The sequence below is a fragment of the Bos javanicus genome, chromosome 4 (assembly GCF_032452875.1).
Source record: "Bos javanicus breed banteng chromosome 4, ARS-OSU_banteng_1.0, whole genome shotgun sequence".
Taxonomy (NCBI): domain Eukaryota; kingdom Metazoa; phylum Chordata; class Mammalia; order Artiodactyla; family Bovidae; genus Bos; species Bos javanicus.
Window position 1 is genome coordinate 93,140,038 of NC_083871.1, and position 23,944 is coordinate 93,163,981.

Below are 23,944 nucleotides of genomic sequence, written 5' to 3' on the forward strand. Positions count from 1 at the left end.
GGAATTGAGGGTGGCTCCAACAGTTTGGATGCGGGTTGTTATTATTTGTTTATCTGAGCAACTAGAAAAATAGAATTGCTATTTTTTGAGATGGGGCAAGTTTAAGGAGAACCAGGTCTGGGAGGACGGTGAGGGAGTGTGGTGATTAATTTTATGTGTTAACCTGACTGGGCCATGTGGTCCCCAGGTATTTGGTCACACATTCTGGGTGTTTGTGCATGTATTTCTGGATGGGATGAACACCTGAATCTGCAAGACTGGGTAAGGTGGATTGTCCTTCCCAGTGGGGGTGGGCTTCATCCAATCTGCTGAAGGCCTGAAGAGAACAACGACAACAAAAGGCTAAGAGAGCATTTGCTCCCTCTGCCTAAGTCCTTGAACTCAGACATAGATCTCTTCCTGCTTTTGGAACTGGACTCAGGCTGGATGGCTCTCCCAGTTCTCAGGCGTAAATAAATATTGTGTATATATGTCCTATTGGTTCTGTTTCATTGGACACACAACAGAGTCAGAAGTTGGGGTGCTGCTTCTGTTCAGCATGAGATCCTACTCAGTATCCTGAAGGAGATGGGGAGTAGGCAGAGATACGAGATCACGAGGCAGTGAGAGCCGAATCGATCATTGAACTGAATCCTCCCAATCTCTGTCCTCCCCCCGCCAATATTTATTTATTTGGCTGCACCAGGTCTTAGTTGCGGCATGTGGGATCTAGTTCCCTGACCATGGGTTGAACCTGCAATGAGAGCTTGGAGTCTTAGTCACTGGACCACCAGGGAAGTCCCCCAGTCTCTGTCCCTTGACCCAGTGGAAGTTGCTTTTCTCCTCTGCACAGCTGCTGAAGCATCCTTTCCTGATTCTTCTCCCCAGAATAGTCCTGGGCTCCAGCTTTGCGTCCTGCTTAGAGAGTCACCTGTCTTTGGTTTCCCTAGAGGGTTCACATAACCCCCAAGAAGCCCTAAATCCCCTCCCTTCCAACTGTGCAGTCCTCTGACAGAGGGGCCCTACAAGATGAGGGAGCCCTGAATAGAGAACTACCCCACCCACACCAGGCAAGAACAGCTGGGCTGGAAGGGGTGGGCTTCTCTTCACTGCTCTCTCCTGTTCTCCCAACAGGTCTGGGCCCCAGAAGCACCTCCTACGCCAGCTTCTCTTGTGGGGTTGGACCCTTCACACAGGACCGGGAGGTGCAGTGGAAGGGAAGGGTCATCCAGGCAGGTCCAGCTTCCTAACTGGGCACACCTCTCATTACTGGTGACCTGGGCAAGACACTTTGTCTCTCTGAGCCTCATTCTCCCCATCCACAACACAGGGATACATGTGAGTGCCTTACAGTATAGCTGAGGGTGGGATGCACCTGCCGCAGTGACCTGTCCTTAGCAAAATGACAGCAGAGAACAGGTCTTTCGAGTCTTCTCTCATCCTCAGCCAGCCTCTATCCTTTCTGAGATTAGATTATTTAACCCCCAGCCTGTCCTTCAGAAACCAAATATTTACTAGGGACACGGGCAACCAGGGAACGGTTGCCAAGGGCAGGGCTTTCTGAAAGGCTGCCCGTCGCCCAGGAAACTGCCCCACTCTGGTTCCCTGGGGTCCAGCAGGTCGATGGATTCTGGTGCCACCTGCTGGATATTGTGCCACACTGCTCCTAAAGCATCCACACGCGGGAGTCCCCGCATCCCCGGGCAGGGAACACCCTCTGCCCCGCCCCTCTTCTCGCCCCAGCATCTCCACCGTGAAAAGTCCTTCCTACTTCTTGTCCCTAGGTTTTCCCAGAGACTAGAAGAACGGAAAGGAGCTGGAAGCACTGTGAACCACGGGGAGCGGTGGGAGGAGCAGTGTCCTTCCTGGAGAACCGCGAGGATCGAGGAGCAGGACTCCCCGGTGGTGCGGGGTCCGAAGGAAACCCCTCCCCTTAATAGGCTTCCTGAAGCTCCGACTCCGCAGTGCAGACACACGTTTCGCTTCTCATTCGTTCGCTTCCCACCGAGAGCAGCGGCGGGGTGGGGAGTAAGAGGTTAACATGGGGTGGGAGAATGACGTGTAAGGTCACAGCCAGGTCCTTACGCAACATCTCCTCCTGGCTCCCTCCTCCTTGCCAGCCGCTCAGCCCCTGATGCTCTAGTGTGGACTTCCCTTTTCTTCCCTGGGGAGAAACTGCCTACCTACCTTGACAGCATGTCAGACCAACCCCACCTCCCAACCCCCACCGTGGAGCCTCCGATCACCCTACTTCAAAGGGAATCCTCAGTGCAGACCAGGTCTCCTGAGTTGGATTCCTGCCTGGGGCAGCCCCTGTACCTGGCCATCCTGAGGTCAGCCTGCCCTGAAAAGTGAAGGGTGAGGTGGAGCCGCTGCTGAGTGTGTGTGTGTGTGTGTGTGATGGAGCCGCTGCTGAGTGTGTGTGTGTGTGTGTGTGTGTGTGTGTGTGGTGAGGTGGAGCCGCTGCTGAGTGTGTGTGTGTGTGTGTGTGTGTGTGTGTTGGGGGGTGATAAAAAGACAAGAAGCTGTTGGGGTGCCTGTGGATGGCTCCTCTTTCCCTGGTTAGGATCACAAGCAGAGAAACTGAGGCAGAGGCACTTAGGAAAGGCTGGTCTCTACCTACCTGTCCCAGGGGAATACTGCACCTTGCAACCCACATGCCTCCTCCCAGACTTTTATCTGGGCTGGGGATGTCGCTGACTTGTGAGCCAGACACCCTGGCTCCCAGCCCAGAAGCTCATGTTGCCAATGTGCTTAAGAAGGGTGGGGGATGGAGCAGGAAGTTGGGGACCAAGGTCTCCCAGGGGTGGAGCAGGAAGTTGGGGACCAAGGTCTCCCAGGTCACAGACCCCTCCCACCTTCCCTCCGGAGCTGAGTGGCAGGGAAGGGAAAGGAGGCTGATGGAGGTGAGTCCACATCCTGCAGGTGAGGGGCGCTGCCCTGAGGACAGTAGGTATGGGGAGCAGAGTCAGGGAGCAGGGCCCTGGGAGAGGTTATGGGGTAGGGGGGCCTGCATACTTTGACTCTGTTACTACCCTCTGACTCCAAACTCCCCTCAGCTGATGGCAGAAGGGCTGCTGGGAGTGCACTGGGGTGGATAGACTTGGCCCCTCAACTTCCAAATGGTGTGTGTGTAAAGCAGAGAGGCAATCAGAGAGGCTGGGGTGGGAATTCAATGCTCTTCTGAAGAGTCGAGGGAGATGCTGCCTTACCCCCACTCCCCATGGCTGGTCCCTCCTCCTCTCCAGACCCCACTCCTGGGTATGAGGAGAGCGGGAGGGCAGGGGTGGACGAGGGATTGAGGGAGAGATTGAGGGCAGCTGGGGTATTGACCCCTCCTCTCCGGGCTGACTGCCCAGCTCCCGGAAGAGCATTAGAACCGCAGAAGCTTAAAGGGCCCTCCGAGAGCTAATCCCAGCCGCAGCCATCTGAGAGCGGATGTGTGTGGGGGAAACGCGGGGGCGAGCGGAGGCCCACCTACCACTCCTCCTTCCTATGGCCTCCAGGGTGCGGCCATGGCCCCGCTGCTCCCCGCCGATGTGACGGTGACCCAGCTCTCCCGCTCCATCCACCTGTACTGCAGGCCGGGCCCAGCGGGGTCTCCAGGGCCCCGCCCACTGCTCCTGCTCCTGCCGTGGCTGGGGGCGAGGCCAGCTGCCCAGGGCAAGTACCTGCAGCTGTACCTGGCCTGCGGCTTCGACGTGCTGGCCGTGGAGAGCACGCTGAGCCACTTCCTGTGCCCACGCCAGGGCCTGAGGTGGGCTGCCCACGTGCTGGCACTGCTGCAGGGGCCTGGGGCCCTGGCCAGCCGCCCACTGGTGGTGCACGCACTCTCCCTGGGTGGCTACACCTTTGCACAGATGCTCCTGCTCATGGGCCAGGACCTGGGGCGCCACAGCAGCGTGGCCCAGCGCCTGAAGGGCCATATTTTCGACAGCCTGGTGGTGGGCAGCCTGGACCGCATGGCGCTGGGTGAGTGTCCTGGGGCAAGGGTGAGGGGGCACCTGGGCCACACAAGCCAGGCTGGACTCCAGGTGGATGGACAGGTCTGCTGACCAATGGGCCTGTGATCTAAGTGTCCCAGAGGTGTCTCGAGTCTCTGACCGTCCCACCTGATGTGGCCTTCCTACCTGGAGTGTCGGTCGTCTTGTCCCACCTGGGCCTTCCCCACTGTGGTTGAAAATACAACCCAGAGTGAGCGTGCTGCCTGGGTCCAACCTGGCACGCCTTTAACTCCAGCCTGTATTAAGACTAATTTACTGAGCACCTGTAACTTTCCGTACATACTCACATAATCCCCACATTGGGACCATGAAATAGGTGTGGTGCCTTTTGAAATTCTTTTCTTGCGACACAAGCTTTGGAAAGAGTCTCAGCAATCATGTACAGTTGACCCATGAACAGGGTTTTTTTAACTGCTATGTGGGTCCATTATATGGGGTTTTTTTTCAGTAAATACATATTATAGCACTACAATTTGAGGCTGGTTGAATCTGCAGATGTGGAATTGCACATATGGAGGCCCGAGTATGAAGTTACCTCTGATTTTCAACTGCGTGAAGGGTCAGCACCCCTAAACCCTGCAGTGTTCAAGAGCCAACTGTGATTGGGTGCACGGGTTTCCTCCAAAACAGTGATTCTGAAACTTTGGTGAGTCTCAGAATCACCTCGTGCTGAATCCTACTTCCACGAGCCTGGGCCTGTGGGTCCTAGATCTAGGTGGTTTCTGTTACACACTAGTTTCAGGACCACTGTGCTCTTCCTTCCTCTAAAGGACCAAACTAACATACCTCAAGTAACAAAGTAACTGCTCACAAAAGAATTGGACACAATTTAGTAAAGAAACTGCCTATAATGTGGAATACTTGGGTCTGATCCCTGGGTTGGGAAGATCCCCTGGAGTAAGGGATTGGCTACCCACCCCAGTATTCTTGCCTGGAGAATTCCATGGACAGAGGAGCCTGGCAGGCTACAGTCCATAGGATCACAAAGACTTGGACAGGACTGAGCGACTAACATTCTCACTTTAACGACTAAACAACAACCAAAAAAAACATCCCATGGGTCAGTTCTAATTGACCAGTTAGGTCTAACTCAAAAGGAGAATTCACCCTTGATGCAGAGTGACTTGGCATTTCTCTAAAAACCCTTAGATCTTTGCCTTTTCAATTGCTGGTCAAACTGCTTCCTGTATGGTTTTTGTAAAGCAATGTGCAAGACTATCTGTGAAACACGGCCTTGTTCTGGTCCATCCTCTCTTCTCTTTTACCATCCCCGGGTATCTGGGTTTCCTTCTCCCACCCAGTCAGGTCACCTCAGACTCCAAGGTGCTCACCAAGACCGCAGATTCCAGGGCATAAGGCCTCAGGGGACCCTCAATGACCCGGTCACTTTGCAACTCCAGGAGCAGTTGTTGAACCAATTCTGAACCTACCCAACATCTTACCACCTAGATCTTTCCTTCTCGTCCCTGAAGATGTCACAAAGCTGGAAAACACCAGAGAGAGAGGCTGGGTCCTGACCACGTGGCTCTTTTAGGAATGGCCTGGGAAAGGGCAGGGACCAGCAGGCCAAGTGTGGGCTGAGGCCACCTCTCCCTGGCAGTCATGGGGCTGTTTCCAGCTCTCCACTACTCACAACTAGGGCCTTCTGCCCTCTGCTCCTTCCTGTCACTAGAGCATTCCCAGGCCACCTTCCTTGCCTCTGCCCAGAATGGTGTCTGTACCAGGCAGGACAGCTGGGTGCCCACTGACCAACCACAACAAAGGCAGAGAAGGCAGTGTTTCTGTCCCAGGACCCCCAGCTCTAGGGATCCTCAGCAGTCCGTGTGTCAGTGCTGTCCCCCACTCCCAGGAGGCAGGGCCTGAGCCGCATATGACAACAGGTGCTAACCTCCTCCTCCTGGAACCCACAGGTGTGTCTCAGCTGATGAAGCCACAGGCCCTGGGCCCAGTGGTCAGGGCCACAGCCATGTTCTACTTCCACCTGTGTCCCAGCTGTACCATCCGGCATTATGAGGCTGCGGTGGCCGCGTTCCAGCAGCCACCCGTCAGGCCCCCGACACTTGTCTACTATAGTCTGGATGATCCCCTCTGTGACAGTGCCTGCCTGCAGGAGCTGCTGGCCGCCTGGCAGCGGCTGGGCATGCCGGTGTGGGTGCAGGCCTGGGAGACCTCGCGCCATGCGGCCCACCTGCGCCAGCACCCCCTGGAGTACAGCAGCACCCTCGCCACCTTCCTGGGGAGGCTCGGCCTTGTGGCCCCTGCAGCCCGGCTCTGATGGCACTCTGGGCTCCAGCTCCCCACTGGGATGGGGGCCAGCAGTCCAGTGGACAGGGGACGGAGACAGGACAGCAGAGGCGCTGAAACCTCTTGATTTATTCAGATTATTTTAACATACAATGACGCGACTGTGGCCCCCAAAGTGTGCAAAGTTAAAGCCTTCAACTGCAGCTGAGAGGAGAGGGCAGGGACGGTACACCCGGGCATGGGGGCCAGTCGGGAATGGTGGGCAGCCTCCTCCCCAGGGCCAGGGACGGGCAGCCTGAGGAGCAGGGCTGGGGAGTCCTGGCAAGGGGAAAGGGGCAGAGACTTCCCTCCGGCCTAGGTCAGGCCTGCTGAGGGCGCAGCAGCCTGGGAAGGGGCCGGAGGCAGGCCAGGAGAGCACCATTTTTGGGGTGGGGGGGTGCCCTACGGGAGAAGCCAGGAGGGGCCACTGGTCCCAGGGGTGGGAGCCAGGCCGGAGCAGGCTGCAGCGAGAAAGACCTGAGGCAGGCACAGGGCCTGAGAGTCCAGGCTGGCTGGGCTCAGGGGGGTGCTGAAGAACGGGGAACCTGGGAGGACTCCCAGGGCAAGCCAGCCCGGGAGCAGTCCTGACTCTGCAGGGGTGGAGGGGACTGGGGTGGGGGAGTAGGGGGCAGGGGGAGGCCCAAGGAAGGGCAGTGGACACTCAGGGCCCACCCCCGCCTCTCTCCCTGGAAAAGGAGCCGGGGAAGCAGCAGTGCAAGTCTGAGGACTGCTCAGTTACGGAGGGAGGCTGCGCCCAAAGCCGGGCCCTGGGGCACGCCTCCTCCGCTGCCTCGGCCGCAGGCACCACCGTCCTCAGTACAGCCGCTTCTCATAACTGCAGGCACAAAGGCAGAGCGAAAACCCAGAGTGGGCGTGCGGGAAGCGGGCCCCGCCTTCCCAGAGCCCCTTGCCCAGGCTGGCCCTGGGCTGCCAGGTGGCCCCCAGACTCAGGGGAGGCAGTAAGCTGCTGCTGAAGCCCCTGCCCCTCAGCCACGGTGGGGGGTCGGGGGTGGGAAGAGACAGGAAGCAAGCCCAGTGCCTCTGTTCATCCACTTCAGGCCAAGGCTCCCAGAAGAGCCAGGCCAGGCCCAGAGACAGCCATGCTCCTCAGGCCACAGCTGGTGGAGGGTCTGTCCTCAGGGCCGGGGTGGAGGTGGCTAAGGACAGCACGGCCCATCCTCACAGGAAGAGGTCAGACCAAGCCGGGGCTCTGCCGCTCACATCTCCACCCACCCGTGCAGGCGCAGTGGCCTGAGCCCCCTGTGGTCACTGGGTCCGGTCCCAGACAGGACAGCCTCAGGCCTGTGGTCAGGGACGCCTCTCTGCACCCCAGGAAGGGAAATTTCCCCTGCAGGGGAGGCCAAGGCCAGCTGCCCCCACCAGGATGTAGTCCTAGGGTCCAAGTCCCATGATGACACCCCAGCTCCACCTCCAGCCCAGCGCCCCCCACCCCAGCCCAGGCCCCACCCAGACTGCCCCCTGCTCTACTCTACGCTTGGCCCCGGGCAGCGCAGTTACTTACACGGCAGAAAGGTATAGCTATGGGAGGATGGGGCAGAAAGAGACACAGGTTAGATGCCCGCCTCTGCCTGGGGGGACGGGCCCTCTCGATCAGGGCGGGGCTGCATGCCTGCAACTACTGCTGCCAACTAGCGCTACCCCCGCCCATGGTCGCCCCAGCACCAGCTTTGGCATCAGTCTCTCTGCCCTTCTCCCTACCAAGGGCTTGCGCCCCCAGCCTCCACTGGCCTGCTTGATGCCACCACCAGCGAGAGCCCAGCACCGCCAGCCCTGCGACCAGCCACCAAGCTTCTGAGCAAGCAAGGGCTGGGAAGCTGGGAGGGACAAGTGGTCACATCTCCCGTGCCCAGCTCGGGGGTTGGGGGGTGAGACCACCGAGGGGAGGGGAGGGCCTGCCTGCATGGGGGGCTAAAGGGCAGGGTTCCAGGGTGGGCCAGGCCCTGAAGGAGAGGGTGCTGGGGTCACCCTGCCGCAGCCTCCGTCCCTGAAACCTCGGCTCAGCCTCTGAACCACGGCCCCGCCTGCCCGACCCAGGGCCAGCCAGCCAGGGCCAGGAAGCCGTCGCACTTACGAGTGCAGGCCGTGGACGCCGCCCTCGATCTGGGCCGACATGGTCCGCTTCTCAAACTTGAGCTCTCCTGAGTACATCATGGACCTGCCAGCGGGGAGATGGCACCGGTCAGAGGCAGCAAGCAGGGAGGAGAGACAGAGAAAGGAAGCGAGGGGGGTGCCAGGAACCTCCCACTCGCCTCCCACCTGCGGCCCTTGAGTCGCCGCACTCACCGCAGGACAGACAGACTCCGGGCCCCGATGTCCTGGCAGCCGTGCTGGATGCCCGCTATGAGGTAGGGCACGAACTTCTGAATGGAGCCTTTGTCCTGGATGGAGCCCGAGACGCCCTGCGCAATCTTCACCTTGTCCCCCTCGCTGCGTGGAGGGCAGGAAGACTGAGCCCCACTGCCCAGGGCTCAGGGGACCCCACTCCACCTCTCGAGGGTACTGGCAGAGGGGCTACTAGCCAGCAGGCATGCTCAGTCCTTCAGTCGTGTCTGACTCTGTGCGACCCCATGGACTGTAGCCCTCCAGGCTCCTCTGTTCATGGGATTCTCTAGGCAAGAATGCTGGAGTGGGTTGCCATGCCCTCCTCCAGGGGATCTTCCCGACCCAGGGATCGAACCTCTGTTGCTTATGTCTCCTGCATTGGCAGGCAGGTTCTTTACCACCAGCACCCCCGAGGAAGCCCCAGAACGACTCCTAAAGCTGTTACTCTCTGTGCTACAGCGCAAATAAGCGTGGGTTCCTAGTTGTGGCCCCGGCACTGTCTCGGGCCTGTGACTCGTTGCCCTGTGCCTCGGTTTCCAGAGCTGTAATATGGAGACTGGGTGCCACCGTGGGAAGTCAGATGGTAGGTGCAGACCTAAAGGACTAGAGGCCGATGTGCTGGCCCAAGGCTGGGGAGGGGTGGGGTGGGCAGGCACCTGAAGTAGCGTTTCTGGCTGCTGCTGCTCTTCTCCATGGCGTCCAGCGAGCCCATGCCGCGGTACTTCTTGAGCCTCACACCATCCGAGAAGAAGTATTCGCCGGGGGCCTCCGTGGTGGCCGCGAGCAGGGAACCCATCATCACTGCAGCAGTTGGGGGGTCAGGGTCTCTAGCCCCTGGGCCCTCCAACCACCCCTCGCCGGCCTGCCCCATCCCCAGCGGACCGGCCCCCTCACCTGTGGAGGCTCCGAGGGCCAGCGCCTTAACCACGTGCCCCACGGTCTGGATGCCGCCGTCGGCTATGACTGGGACCCCGAAGCGCCGGGCATACTCAGCCACTTTGTACACGGCAGTGCCCTGGGGCCGACCACAGGCCATCACTGGGGACGGTACACAAGACAGGTGTCAACAGTGTCAACAGCAATAGGGGCCAAGGACAGGCCTCTTGCGCCTTACCTCCACTTGGGGAAAAGGACTGCTCTGGATGTTCACATGGCAAATAAAAATAACAACAGCAGTAGGGTAAATGTCATTCCAGGAACCTGCACCTCCTCACCTACAAGAGCCCTATGGGGACACCAGCGGCTGCATCAGTACTGACCTCAGCCTCGCCTCTCTCCACACACTAGCTACCCCTCACCATTACTAGGGTTAGGTACTCACAGCCTCCTTTGGGATATTGGTTTGTATTTCTTTAAGTTTCATTGTCCAAGACTCTTAAGTATTGATTTCTAAGTGAGAATTCTAAGAAACCGGCACATATCTAGGGAATGGATGCAAAGCTAGATAAAGGAGGAAAGAAGTCTCCTGTGCCTGTACCTCTGTTTTTTTCTTTTCACATCCCCAAGATTTAGAACAACGCCCGACACACAGCAGGTGCTCAACTGCTGCTGCTAAGTCGCTTCAGTCGTGTCCAACTCTGTGCGACCCCATAGACGGCAGCCCACCAGGCTCCCCCGTCCCTGGGATTCTCCAGGCAAGAACACTGGAGTGGGTTGCCATTTCCTTCTCCAACGCATGAAAGTGAAAAGTGAAAATGAAGTCGCTCAGTCGTGTCCGACTCTTAGCGACCTCATGGACTGCAGCCTACCAGGCTCCTCCGTCCATGGGATTTTCCAGGCAAGAGTACTGGAGTGGGGTGCCATTGCCTTCTCCGAGGTGCTCAACTAACATTCCTTAATTTATAGAAGAGGCCTACATCTTACCTCAGGGATCAGCTAATACAGAGGTGGAATGGAGTGAATTGCCATATTCTCCTCCAGGGGATCTTCCCAAACCAGTATTGAACCCTGGTCTCCCACATTGCAGATGGATTCTTTACCATCTGAGTCACCAGGGAAGCCCAGACAGTTAAAAGCAGAGGCTTAAAGACCAAACAGGTCGTGCAGCATTTGGGAGACATGACCCTCACTAAAGGGACCAAATACCTCAGTCCTGGGCCCACCAATTGGGCTTCCCAGACCAGAATCCGAGAAGCAGACTGACACACACCAAAAATTTACAGTCACCTCCTCGGATACCTGTCTCCCCACAAGTCAGTGGGCTAAACAGTCAGTCTGAGCCTGGGTCACTCCTGAACCCCAGGAAGGGGCCTGGCTGAGTGAGCGCTCTGCACGCACTCGTGGCAGGAGAGTGAGGCCCTGGGGCCTGATAAAGGCTGGGGGACGTTCGAAGTGCAGCCACTCACGCTCCTCCTGACACTCACCTTCCTGGGTGATGCAGATGGAGCCGCATCCCATGCCCACACGCAGCCCATCCACACCAGCGTCAATCAGGTTCTTGGCCTGAGCTGCTGTCACCACTGGGGAGGGGCAGTCAGAGGGGAGGAAGAGTGTCAGGATGGGTTGCCCCTGCCCTGCCCAAGGGCGTCCTGGGACTCCAGTCCATACCCACCCCCCACCAACCTACTGTGACCAAAGCCCATTCCTGCACCACCCCCCAACCTCCCATGCCAGGAGCAATGCCACCACCAGAGGATGCCAAGTGACACAGAGAGGTTACACGGTAAGGGGGCGAGGGCCAGGATGTGAGCAGGGACCCTGCACTCACCATTGCCCCCAATCACCTGGAGGTGGGGGTACTTCTGCTTAATGTAGTGTACCATGGCAATCTGATACACAGAGTTCCCTTGGGATGAGTCCTGTGGGAAGGGGACCAGGAAAGTTGAGGGTGGAGGCTGAGGGCCCTCACTGAGGGAGGGGGGTTTGGGGAGTCTTGAGTGGACAAACCAATGAAAGCCCTATGAGAATGCGCCCCTGTCTGTTTCTGGGCAGTCACTAGACAACTCTCAGCAGATTCTCAAAGGGGCTTGCCTCTCCCCCAGAGGGTAAGTACCACTCATGGATAGTTGCACAGCAGACAAAGCCCCTTCATACCCACAATATGGACCAGTCCTCACAGCAAAGAGATGGGACCTGGAGTCACATTCTATTCCCACCAACTCACTAACTAAATTACTTAACCTCTTGAAGCTCAGTTTCCCCAACTGACAAATGGGCTTTATAATCAATGAGGATTAACTGAATTCACCTACATAAAGTTCTTAGTGCGGCACCTGGTGAGCCATCGAACTCAATGAGCATGATAAACATCAAGGTCATGTTATGTACATGCAGAGTGCCCCAGGCGGCTCCTCAGTTAGTTCTAAGCTGTCAGAGTCCCAGTGACCCTCCCAGTTCTGACACTGGGCTTAATTAGAGGTGAAGCTGGGTCTTCCAAAGTACAGACTCCACTGAACCGCCCCTTCTCCAGGGCAGTGCCCCTACCAGCACTATGACATCAGCGCCCGCCTGGGTGAGCAGGTCCAGGCGGTATTTGTCATCCTCACGGGTGCCCACAGCCGCCCCGCACAGCAGCTGCTTGTGGGAATCCTTGGAGGCCAGGGGGTAGTCCCGGTTCTTCTTCAGGTCAGTGCGGGCAATGATGGCCACTAACTCATCTCGATCATTGACAATGGGCAGCTTTCCTGACAAGGAACGCAGGAGTGAGATGGAAGAGCAGGCTTCTGGAGGTCGGGTAGGATGGGTAATGAGGATGAAAATAGACCAGGCCAGAGATTCCCCTGCAGTACCCAATGCCACCACTAGGTGACAGCACCCACCCAGGAAGTGTTCCTAGGGACCTGGCCCTCTGCCCAGGGAACAGGAAGCAAAGAAACCCAGTTCCTGGAGCTCTTCCTGCCCTGTGGCTAGGCCGGGCTCCGTGGGCAGCCCCTGCGCACTGGCAGCCCTTCACCTGCTGGGCCACAGGCCACAGTGGTCAAAACCTCCTAGCCAGGGCACAAACGTGAGGTTGTCCTGCCGGGGGGAACATATGTCCCATCCACTGCCACCCCTGAGGACGATCCAGCCTGGGCCACGGGGGCATTTCCCAGTGGCTCCCATAGGGGCCTAATGAATACTATGTCAACTACCCCACTGGCAAATGAATTTAACTGCAGGACTTCTCAGAGCCCTTGATAAAGTAATGAACCATTCCTTATGCAAGATGGGGACACAGAAGCATTCTCTGGCTTTCTAGGACCACAGTGCCCTTTCTTCATGATGAGCGTTTCACAGAACGAGTTGTTTTGAGAAACATACTGTGAAGACGCCAAATAAGGGATGGGATTTCCTAAGCCAGGAAAGAGACCTCAGGAATCATGCTCCAGTCTGAGGTTATTCAGACCTGTCCCCAGCCTGGTTGCAGGGACAACCTGCAAAGCTGTGAAGCAAAAGGGGGCTCTGATGGGAGGCGGGGGTGGGGAGGTGGGTTGTATTTTCCACCTGCTCCCTGGTACCTTTCTTGCTGCGCTGCAGAATCTCATTTGCCTCTTTCAATGTTACACCTGCTGGAGCCACCACCAGCTCATTCCGTGGGGTCATCACCTGTGGGGCCAGGAACATTTGCCTGCAGGTTGGCAGGTGAGAGAGAAGGGAGCCAGGCCTCCCTCTGGTCCCTGGTCACAGGCACCAGCCTGAGGCCCCGGACCTGGGGTCCTCTCTGCCCCCAGCCATACCCTCCCTGCCCCACAGGTACCTCACTGAGAAGGGTGGTGTGGTCCTTCTCGGCAAGGAAGTCGATGTCTCGGGAGGTGACGATGCCCACCAGCTTGCTGCCCATGGTGCCTGTCTCAGTGATGGGGATGCCTGAGAAGCCATGCCGGATCTTGGCCTCCAGCACGTCACCCACGGTATGCGAGGGGCTTAGCACCACGGGGTCCGTGATGAAGCCCTGTTCAAATTTCTGAGGGCAGAGACAGGGGAAGGAAAAGGCTGGAAGAAAGCTGGAGATGGTGTACAGTCTGGCCACAGGGGACAGAATGTACTGGGGCAGGAAGCCAGTGAGCCCTGTGCCCTCACTGGAAGGGCAGACAAGACCCGGCAGGAATCAGCCAGGGAGCGCACGGGCCCACAGACTTGGCAATGGAGGTTTGGGGAGGGGCGAGGGTCTGTGAGGCAGGGGACCACCAGAGGGCATCTTCTTCCTGGGAATGGGCCTGGTACTTGCCTTGACCTTCCGCACCTCATTGGCCTGGAACTCTGGAGTGCAGTTGTGGTGAATGAAACCAATACCGCCCATCAGCTGGGGTAGAAGGGAAGTACAGTTAGAGTCAGCCAGTCGTCCTCACTCTGCCAACCCCACCTCTGATTCCAATTCCTCCTGACGTCCAGCCCACCCTGCTCAGTCCTCCCGGCCCTGGGGTCTCCACCCACGTGCCCAACTCACAGCCATTGCAATGGCCATGTCAGCCTCCGTCACAGTGTCCATGGGGGATGAGATGAGTGGCGTCTTTAGTGTGATCTTCCGAGTCAGGGCTGAAGTCAGATCCTGAGGGTGGAGACGTGGTCTACGTGAAAAGTGTTATCATTCATTCAACAAACACTTACTGAGCTCCTGTGTGTGCCTGGCACCGACCCTGGGGATACAGCAGTGAGCAAAGCGAATGAGGTCTCTGCTACGTCCTCTGGAGCTTACATTCTACTTGGAAAGAAAAATGACACTCACGAAACATATCCAAGATGATTCTGGTTGGGGTGAAGGCTCCAAAGAAAAGCAAGAGGCAGAATGACCACTGGAGGAAGAATGTGGTGGTTGGTAAAACCTTTCTTGAGGGGATGACAAAGGGAAACTAGTCAAGTAGAAGTCCAGGAGTCTTTCCAGGTCAAGGGAACTGTATGTGAAACCCTGCCTCTGATTCCAGTTCTCCCTGAGGTGCATATAAGAAAGAAAAAGCTAGCAGAGTAGAGGGAAGGGAGAGAGACGGGGAGGGGAGGGGGGCAAGGATGTGTAGCCTTGAAAGCCTTGGGGAGGAGCTTGGATTCGATTTTGCGATGAGAAGCCACTGGAGGACCACAAGAAGAAGAAAGACATGATCTGATTTGTGTTTCAAAGAGTTCGCTCAGGCTCCAATGTGAAGACGGGATTCTGGGTGACAAGGTCTAGGCAGAGAGACCACTAGGGAGGCTGCTGACGGGTCCAGGTGGGAGATTCTGGGGCCTGGTGAGATGGAGGCATGGGAAGGAGTCTACTAGGCAGCCCATCTGGGGAGAAGGTGACTACCTGTCCATAGCTCAAAGGAGAGGTCAAGATGGCAAGGGTATTCAGGAAGCATCTGCCTGTGAGCAGTAGATAAGGCCGGATTGCAGACGCCTCCGAGATTCAGGCTAACAGCTGTGGATCCTAGCCCCCCAAACCCCCAGACACAGACTTTGCTACATAACTTCCTGGAGACTCAAGGACCCCTACAGTCTATTCCCAGAGTCAGGCCGAGAACCTTGGGCCTGCAGTCTAGAAAACTTCCCTTGTCCTCGCTTGTCCTAGCACAGAAGAGCCACAGCCTCCTGACATAGACCAAAGGAAGGAGACCCTTGATGGCCAGTGGGCTTCTTCCATCCCTCTCTTCCTTGCACTCTGCCCAGGATCTGGGACAAAGTCAAGTGTTAGTTGCTCAGCTGTGTCCAACTCTTTGCGAGCCCGTGGACCCCATGCAGCCCACCGGGACCCTCTGTCCACAGGGATTTTCTAGGCAAGAGTACTGGAGGGGGTTGCCATTCCCTTCTCCAGGGGATCTTCCTGACTCAGGGATCGGACCTGGGACTTCTGCATTGCAGGCAGATTCTTTACCATTTCAGCCACCAGGGAAGCACCAGCACAAGGCCAGGCTGCTCACTTTCACTTTGTGAAACTGAACAGCCAAACCAAGAAGGCTTCCAGGTTGCTATCACAAAGGGAATATCCAGAATAGTCCTAATGTCCCCTTAACAATCTGTCTGGGTCAGCACTGACTACACAAGCTGGATGTGAGCTTCCCCAACATATAAAAGATCTGGGCACACTCAGGCCCTCTGGCGTTCCATAAGAATCAAACCTGAATAAATATTAATGATAACAGCAACAGAAAAACTTTTTTTTAAATGCATACTAATTCATCATAGGATAACTTTTCCATGAAATGACTAACACCCATTAGCATTTAGCCTCTTGGCTCCTATAATGTTGTTGCGTATTTTTAAAATTTTATTTATTATTTAAAAAAACTTTTTTTTGGCTGTGCTGGGTCTTCCTTGCTACACATGTGCTTTCTCTAGTTGTGGTGAGCAGGGGCTACTCTGCGTTGTGGTGTGAGGGCCTCTCATCTCGGTGGCCTTTCTTGTTGCGGAGCACAGCTTTAGGTGCACAGGCTCAGTAGTTGCGGCTCGCCGGTTCAGTAGTTGTGGTGCACAGGCTTAGTTGCTCTGAGGCGTATGGAATCTTCCCAGACCAGTAATCAAACCTGTGTCTCCTGCATTACCATGCAGATTCTCAAACACTGTGCCACCAGGGAAATTTGGGTTGTCATATGTTAATAGTAGGACTTCCCTAGTGGCTCAGACGGTAAAGCATCTGCCTATAATGCCGGAGACCCGGGTTCAATTCCTGGGTCGGGAAGATCCCCTGGAGAAGGAAATGGCAATCTACTCCAGCACTCTTGCCTGGAAAATCCCATGGACGGAGGAGCCTGATAGGCTACAGTCCGTGGGGTCACAAAGAGTCAGACATGACTGAGCGACTTCACTTTCACTTTTCATGTTAATAGTATAAAGGATATTGGTCATTGACTCGGTTTATTCCTAAGCCCCACCGGTTAAGAGAAGCATTGTTTCCTTGTATTAGACCACAATCTAACTTCTTCAGATCTTCTCACCAGTTCATCTAAGTCATGGATCCACAAACAAGTCTGTCCACCTCTTCCAAAGTTTCCATAATTTTACTGGCTTCTAGGGTATCTTTGTTTAGCACTTCAGAAGAAATCCAGTAAGTAATAAAGCAGCCACACCTTCATCCACCCCACACCCTCCCTGGGCCTTTCTGAACTTCACTGCAGGCCCCAGGCCAGACCCACCTTTCAGGATCCCACTGAATCCCCATCACTGCCTCTAACCCATCAGGCATAATCCACTGCCCACAGCACAAATGGCTACATCCACCTTCCCCAGAAAAATCTCTCTCCCACACCCCTGAGCCAGAGATCGGTGTACTATACCACACACACAGCCCCTCGCCCTTTACTCACCACTTCATCAGCTGTGAAGTCTATGAATCCTGGGAGAATCAGGAAGTCGCTGTGAAGAAAGGAAGTGAGCATTACTGGGTGAGGAGGGGGTTCCTGAAAGGGGCAGGGCCTGCCACTCCAGGGGAAGCAGTGTGTAGCTGGGGAAAGGAGCCGAGTATCTGAACCCTGTGACCTGTTCAGGACTGAACCACCCTCGTGCCCCCTGATAGTTGTCAACCTCAGCCCAGAGAGCTAGAGCCAAACGTGGCACAAACTCTGTAGTCCTGGGGCGCCACCAGGGCAGCTAGCCCCAAACACCCATTGCCTTTAGGGCTCAGAGTTCATCAAGGGACCCAGACATTCCCATAAGGCTGCACCCAGTGGATACAGGGTCTGCCCTTGTAAACTTCTCAGTCTTGGAGGCGGGGAGATGATAAATAAACACGGAAGGCACCTGAGAACAGTATAGGAGCGCCATCCAGCATGAACACCACACAGCACAGAGCAAGCTGCTCAGCCCAGTGCTGGGGCTGCTGAGTCACACAGGGCTCAGAATGGCACCAAGGGACCCCAGGGGGCTGAGCACGGGGTACATGCCAATAGAGCAGGCATCCCTAACGCTCTGCCCAGTTGGACTGGAGCAACCAACGGACACGGCCTGGGATGGGAAACAAGAGGAAGGGGCCTTATGGTTAGGACCACAACACAGGAGGCCCAGCCAAAGCCTGGCAGTGGCCAACACTAACCTGGGCCATGGTCCCAGCAATCCCCAGAAGAGGGGTACAGGCCTGCCCAGGTGCCACAAAGCACAGGGCCACAGCCCAGGAGGCCTGACGGGCCTGCAATCTCAGGGCCTTGACAGACACGCCCAAAAGTAAACGTCTCAGGGTGTTCAGGAACACTCCCAACCAGACTAAGCAAAGCAGCAGGCACCCCAGGGCCAGAAGGAGAAGCTACAGGGTGGAAGGGATGAGTGGGGTCTTTAATTTGCCCCAGGGTGTAGAACGACTCCCTGGGAGTGTTCCTGGGAGACACCACTGAAAAATATATCATATATACTCTATCCCACTTCATCAAAGACCACCAAAGAAATAATCTTAACTGCCCCTGTCCCCTGGGGGCCCTTCTGTACAGTGAAGAGGCCTCTGTGGCTCACTTAAAGGCGGGAAAAGAAATGCTGGAGTCTGGGCCCCTTGGCATTTTCTAGGTATCACACATACCCCTTGCCTGGCCCACATCTCAGCTACGCAGACAAGCAAGAGGAGACACTTCTCAGGAATGATTGGGTATCCTGGTGTCCAGGGAAACAGCCTGCCAGGCAGGAGTGCTTATAGGCAAAGGCAGGAGCTAGCAGGGGACAGGGCAAGGATGCTCTTGGCTCAGAGCATCCCTACTCCACCCTAGTCCCAGGTCCTGATGCTCTTTCCTGGCATGGACACAGTCCTGCAGCCAAGAGAAGAGCTAGTGCCAGGCCTGCAGCCAGCAGGACAACTGGCCCAGGGCCCATGGAAAAACACACTAAGCCAGAGGCAAATGGTCTTGTCTTCTTCAAAAATCCTGGGTGGGGAGGGCTTGGGTGGGTGATCGTCAAAGAATACTCCAGCCAAGTGGGGAACACCAGTACTAACTTGTAGGCAGGCAGGGGCACACGTGGAAAGTGGGCTGGACTGGAGGGTGGAAAAAAAGAGCCATCCCAACTGCCCAGCTGGGCATATCCTGGGGGCAACACCCAAGCAGCTGCCTGAGCACCACCACCTCCCCCCCTCACCCCCTGCACCGACTCTTGCCCTCGTGGTGACGCTGGGAGTGAGAGTGTCCTGGACCAAGGTCTGGGAAAAGTCTCCAGAACCACATCTCCTGTTCTCACACGCCCCCAGTGCCCCCTTCATGCGGCCAAGATGCCCCGAGGAAAGAGGAAGGGGGCAGGCCGGACCCGGATCTAGCCAGAAACAGGGCATGGCACTGAGGGCCGCGATGTCGCTGTGCCACGTCCGTCCGTCTGCTCTCGGCGCGGGCCGCCTTCCTTCCCTGGCCCGGCCTTGCCCGTACCCGCCCACCCCCAACCCCCCGCTCGCTCCCGCCGAAGCCCAAGTGGCTCGAATCGGGCCGGGGACACGGGCGTCACCCAGGAGCGAGCGGCGCACTTCCAGGGCCGGGGCCTGGGAGGATCGCGGCGCGTTAGTGCGCGCGCCCAGGTGGGGCTGAGGCCCCCAGCGCTTACTTGTAGGTGAGGCCGTCGGCGTTGGCGAACAGCTGCTGCGCAGTGAGCCCATCCTCGGGCACGTAACCGGTGCCGCCGCTGATCAGGTAGTCCGCCATGCTGCCAGGAGACACCGCGAGCCGACATAAACACCCGCGCGGGCCGCCCCGCCGCTGCTGCTGCTGCCGCCGCCGCCGAGGCTGCTGCTGCTGCTGCTGCTGACGCCGCACCACGGCCACGCTGCCGCCGCGGGCTGGGCGGGCCGGGGGCGGGGGCTGCGGCAGCCGCGGGGCGGGCCCCGGGCACCGCCCTCACTCGCACCCCCGTTCCTCCCGCCCCTCCCTCGGGAGCCCGCCGCCTCCGCCCCCAGCAGCACAAAGAGCCCCGCGGAGCCCGGCCCAGCCGCCGCCGCCGCCGCCGCCGCCGCCGCGCGCACGCCCAGGGCTACCCGCAGTGGCATAGCGGCCGGGGGGAACCGGGGCGGCGGAGGGCGTGTGTTCACCGGAGGAGGGGGCGGAGCCAGGTCGGGACACGGCCCCTCCGCCACTCCAAGTCCCACCTCTTAGGTTCCCCGCAGCGCCTCCGCCAGGGCCAGCATCCCGGGCCACCCAGGCCACCGACCCCGCGGGCATGAGTCTCCCCGGGGCCCTGCTGCCTAGTCCCAGGGTAACCTCTCACACGGTTTATCTTCCCCAAGACTAAGGCTCAGACTCGAATCAGGGCCCGGAGCCCTGAGGAACTGGTTTGGGCCGGCAGCTGCCCAACACACAGGAGTCTGAGGTTGTATACCTTCTCTGCAGTGCACCCCCACCCTGCTCCCCACAACCGGGCATCATTCCTAGGGGTCAGGCATCTGAACAATGCCAATCCCTGACCTTTGGGTGGCTTTGGAGCCCTCTGCCGTCTACAAGGCATTTTTCATAAATGATCACATTTACTCTGCTGCTGCTGCTGCTAAGTCGCTTCAGTCGTGTCCGACTCTGTGCGACCCCAGAGACGGCAGCCTACCAGGCTCCCGCGTCCCTGGGATCCTCCAGGCAAGAACACTGGAGTGGGTTGCCATTTCCTTCTCCAATGCATGAAAGTGAAAAGTGAAAGTGAGGTCGTGTCCAACTCCTACTAATTGCCAATTATTAGGTGTCCTCCCCCCACCCCTGCTTTATAGATGCAAAACCTACAGTTCGGGAGGGGTTGGGGACAGGCACTACCCCTGGTTCCTGATCTAATGCTTCAATCTGACATCCTGTGTTATCCTCAGCTGAGAGAGTATTGTGGATACCAGGGAGGTTTAGCCCCAGAGAGCAAAGTTTGCTTTTATTCGGAGGGTAGCATGGTGGGAAGCTGGGGGTGGGGGGGAACCACAGGCCTGACTTAGGCAAGTAAATATACATACAGATTAGGACAGAGGCTAGGGAAGTCTTGAGAATTTCCGCAAGCAGACATTTGGTGGCCCTGGATGCCCAGCAAGACCCAGATTTCTACATGAAGGTAGTAAGATTAGGTAGCAGGTTGATTCCCATGGGAGGAGGTGGGGTGTCTGGGGCTGGCCCTTCCCCTTCATGTGACCAGAACTGCTAATGCTACTCCCTGACGAGAAGCCGGAAAGCAGATGTCAGCCCCTTCCCTGCCCCAGGCCCAAATGCCACCCTCTCCTCCCTCTGTCCTCATCTAGTCCCTTGGTGAGATGAGGGACAAGTGGGCCAGGGACCCTGTCCTTTCCTTGGCAGGGCAGCTGTCTGTGGTCCTCCCCCTGTCCCCAGCCCTGGAGGCTGGGTTTGTTTACCTCTCACCAGTGTGGTGGCAGCCGAGCCCAAGGGAGCCTCCCTGAGATGCCCAGCCTCCCTCAGTGACTCCCCGGGACCCTGCCAGGAAAACAGAGCTGTTCCATCTGTGTGAGAGGGAAGGGGAGGCTTCCCACAGAGCTAGAACGATGAGGCCCATGAGGCTAGAGTGCTGCTGGGGACTCACAGATGTCCACTGTGCCCTCTTTCTTACTGCGGGGCACCAGAAAAATCACAGATTCCCAAACTTCCCTCTCCAACTGGGGAGTCTGAAGGAGGCTCCTGATGGGGGCCCCTGGAAGCCCTCTGGTGTTGAGGAGGGCCTGCTAGGGTTCTCTGCTGAGTGGGAGTTGGGGCCAGCTTGCCAGGGATACCTAGGGTGTACCTGATACCTCAGCACTCACAGACTCATGCAGAGGATCTGAGCCATATGGGGAAAGGGGTTATCCTGAGGGCACCAGCATAAGGACCTCCTAGTAGCCGCCTGGAGGCAGAGCAGTGAGCCTGGCTAGAGGAAGCAACTGGCCATTCAGCGCCAGTTGCTTCCTGGGCACCTTTCTAGCCACAGAAAGATGAAGCTAGAAGGGCATGGCAGGAACAGCACACAGGCTGCCCCTGTAGTCTGCTCTGGGTCACTGTCTCCTGCAACGTGGGCCATGGATGGCTAGGGTTCTCCCAGGGCTGGGGCCCAGGACAGCAGCTGGGGTCTGCCAGCTTAGGTGACCTCAGTATGACATTTGCCCCGGCCTCGAACTCAGAACCAGGAGAGGAGGGCTGCCATCGGGCTGAGTTGTGGGGAGAGTCCTCCTCCCAGCATGACAGACCTCACAACCCCACTCCCTTTCTGCTGCCCACTGCCCGCCACCGCCCCCCCCCCCCCACCTCCTCCTGCTTTGACCTGTGTCCGGGCATCTCATTACTCTAAGCTGCTGGGCTCAGCCCTGGGTTAGGCTGTCCTTTTCCAGAGACTGTTAATCCACCTCCCACCCCCACCCTCAGCTTTCCTCCTCCCTTTTCCTGATCTTCCCCAGCTGCTTCCTCCCTGGGGAGGAGACACCAAGCAACCAGTGGGCCTCCCCAGCTCAAGGAAGGGCCAATGGTCCCCTGAGGCTCCACACCTATCAGCTGTGAGCAGGAGAGCAGGCCAAGCCCCATCAAGGCCCTTCCTTCAAAAGGGGGGGAATGGTGCCCAGCCAGGCACCCACATCCAGGCAGGGAACCCGGAGGTCTCTTTCTAGTCTGGGGCTATTTTGAAGGGACAAGCTTTCAAAACACTTCCAAGGGGAGATTTGTGGGAGTTGTGGGGAGGAGCATTAACACTGACATTGCTGAGCTTGTTTAGGGCACCTAGCTTGTCCAGGTTCAAGCCAGAGCGCAATAACTCTGGCCTCAGACCTAGACTTCTCATGGAACCCTGTCCTCTTCCCACAGTTTCTAAACTAGAGCTGGCAGATGGAGGTCTAGCCAGCAGGTTTTGAATCTTACTACACCACCTGGCTGGGTCTCAGGTTTGACACCAGCTCTTCAGAATCTGGTGGGGGTGGCGATAGCACAGGTGCAGAAGTACAGTCTGCAGAAAGGATGCTCCTGCATGGCCCTGGTCTGAGTTCCAAAATGACACTCTTGCAACACCTGCCCCCAACCAAGGCACTGCCTCCATCCAGCCCCCCTGGGCCCCTCTCCTCCTATGGCCTCTCTCTGTCACCCTAGACCCTGAGCCCCAGTAGCTGGGTTTCTAGGATGGCAAGGATGCAGGTGCCCGAAACTGAGTCAATTCTAGAGAGCCAGCCTTCCGGGGCAGGAGGGGCCCAGTTTCACCCAGCAGCCCCTTAAGCCATTAAAAGTTCTTACATAATAGTGGCCAGCCCCTGGGCAGAGCTAATTCCCCCAGACCACCAACCACCCCCCCCCAAAAAAAAACCCAGCTTCCAGGTCACCTCCCCAAGCTGCTGAGCACCAACAGATGGGACACAGAAAGAAGTCCAAATCCTCTGGACCAGAAGGACAGTGGGTTGCATTTCAAGCTGCGGTACAATCCAGAGATTAGCCACTGTCTCCTTTTCAGTCAGTCCCCTGGGGCCCAGATCAACACCTCCACTCTTCCTCCAATGACCCTTACAGACCCCAGCAGGGTAAGGGCAGAGCCGGGTTTGAATCTTAAAAGAGAGACCCTGGGGTGAGCTGCACTGGCAGTCTCATCAGACCTCAGTGAATGGGGGAGGAGGGGCTTGTGTCCTTACCAGGCTCTGAGAGGGTCATCCATCTGGACACCCACCCTGACAGTAAGACTCTGAAGATAGTTCTAGGAGGAGACAGCTAAGGAGGAGTAAGCAAAGTTGGACTTGGACTCCAACAGGTTCGGTTTGAACCCCCTGAGTTGGAGCCACTTGGACCATGTATTATCGGGTGTGTAGTTGAGGTCAGACCCCGGGCTCAGATTTTAGGGATCGTTGTTTTCCCGACCTGCTCCCTGGTGCAACTCAGCACTGAGCCCTCGGCACAGTGCCCGCTTGCATCCCCCAAACAAAGCCGGGTGTGTGGCATCTGAGCCCAGTTTCAGGAAGTTTCAGGTTGAGGCGATAAGAGGGCTTGAGTGGTGGGATATGCCCTTTCCCTCCCCAGCAGCGCTGCCCGGTTCCCAGGGCCACCGCGCCCGCCCCGGATGCGCCCCGCGCGCTCTGCCCTGGGCGTCACCTCTCGGGCTCGTAGCCGGCCTGCAGCAGGCGGGCGCTGTACCGTTGCGCCGCCGTCTCGTGTCCCGGGTGCTGCCGGGCTCCGGGCTCCGGAACATCAGCGGTTCCGCCTCCCTGCAGAGACACCGGGAACGGCGCCGACCCTGCTGGCGGAGCGCGTGGCTCCTCCATGCGGAGGCCGCTGCTCGAGGCGGGCGGGAGCCTCTTCTCCTGGAGGCTCCCGGGCCACCGCTCGGGAGTGAGCGCAGCCCAGTCGAGTCCGGGGAAGGGGCGGGGCCGCCGAGGCGGAGCCTGCGCGCCGGGGGCGGGCTTTCAGTGCCGCGGGCGGGGCTGCTCCGGGGAGGGAGTCCGCTGCGCTGGCAAAACTCTCCCACCAGCCCATCTACCGAAACTCAGCCTGTCTTTCCCATCCCCGGATCCGCCACAGGATGCTGGGAGATGGAAGTTGAACTGCAGAAGACCTCCACCCCTTCCCCACTGCCCGGACCTT

General features: G+C 57.7%; 2 protein-coding genes across 5 annotated transcripts; one reads left to right on the forward strand and one right to left on the reverse strand.

The window, feature by feature from the left end:
- Window positions 1–1,128: 1,128 nt before the first annotated feature.
- On the forward strand, window positions 1,129–10,072 carry LOC133246386 (uncharacterized). 4 transcript variants are annotated; one of them, XM_061414628.1, is made up of 5 exons: window positions 1,129–2,342; window positions 2,434–2,885; window positions 3,486–3,951; window positions 4,479–4,629; window positions 5,894–5,975. In XM_061414628.1, exons 2-4 carry the CDS (start codon window positions 2,523–2,525, stop codon window positions 4,583–4,585), a joined length of 936 nt encoding a protein of 311 aa, XP_061270612.1. In that variant the 5' UTR covers window positions 1,129–2,342; window positions 2,434–2,522; the 3' UTR covers window positions 4,586–4,629; window positions 5,894–5,975. The 4 variants fall into 4 exon arrangements, with proteins under 4 accessions (XP_061270612.1, XP_061270610.1, XP_061270611.1 ...); XM_061414626.1 differs by lacking the exon at window positions 4,479–4,629 and having other exon boundaries at window positions 5,894–10,072; XM_061414627.1 differs by having other exon boundaries at window positions 4,479–5,983.
- On the reverse strand, window positions 6,337–23,692 carry IMPDH1 (inosine monophosphate dehydrogenase 1). The gene is made up of 15 exons (XM_061414624.1): window positions 23,456–23,692; window positions 19,002–19,100; window positions 16,802–16,850; window positions 13,975–14,076; window positions 13,756–13,830; window positions 13,285–13,491; window positions 13,046–13,133; window positions 12,033–12,232; window positions 11,317–11,407; window positions 10,973–11,068; window positions 9,504–9,647; window positions 9,266–9,410; window positions 8,571–8,714; window positions 8,359–8,442; window positions 6,337–7,101 (listed from the first exon to the last, which is right to left on the reverse strand). The coding sequence occupies exons 1-15, from the start codon at window positions 23,623–23,625 to the stop codon at window positions 7,080–7,082; spliced, it is 1,716 nt and encodes a 571-aa protein (XP_061270608.1). The 5' UTR covers window positions 23,626–23,692; the 3' UTR covers window positions 6,337–7,079.
- Window positions 23,693–23,944: the final 252 nt, after the last annotated feature.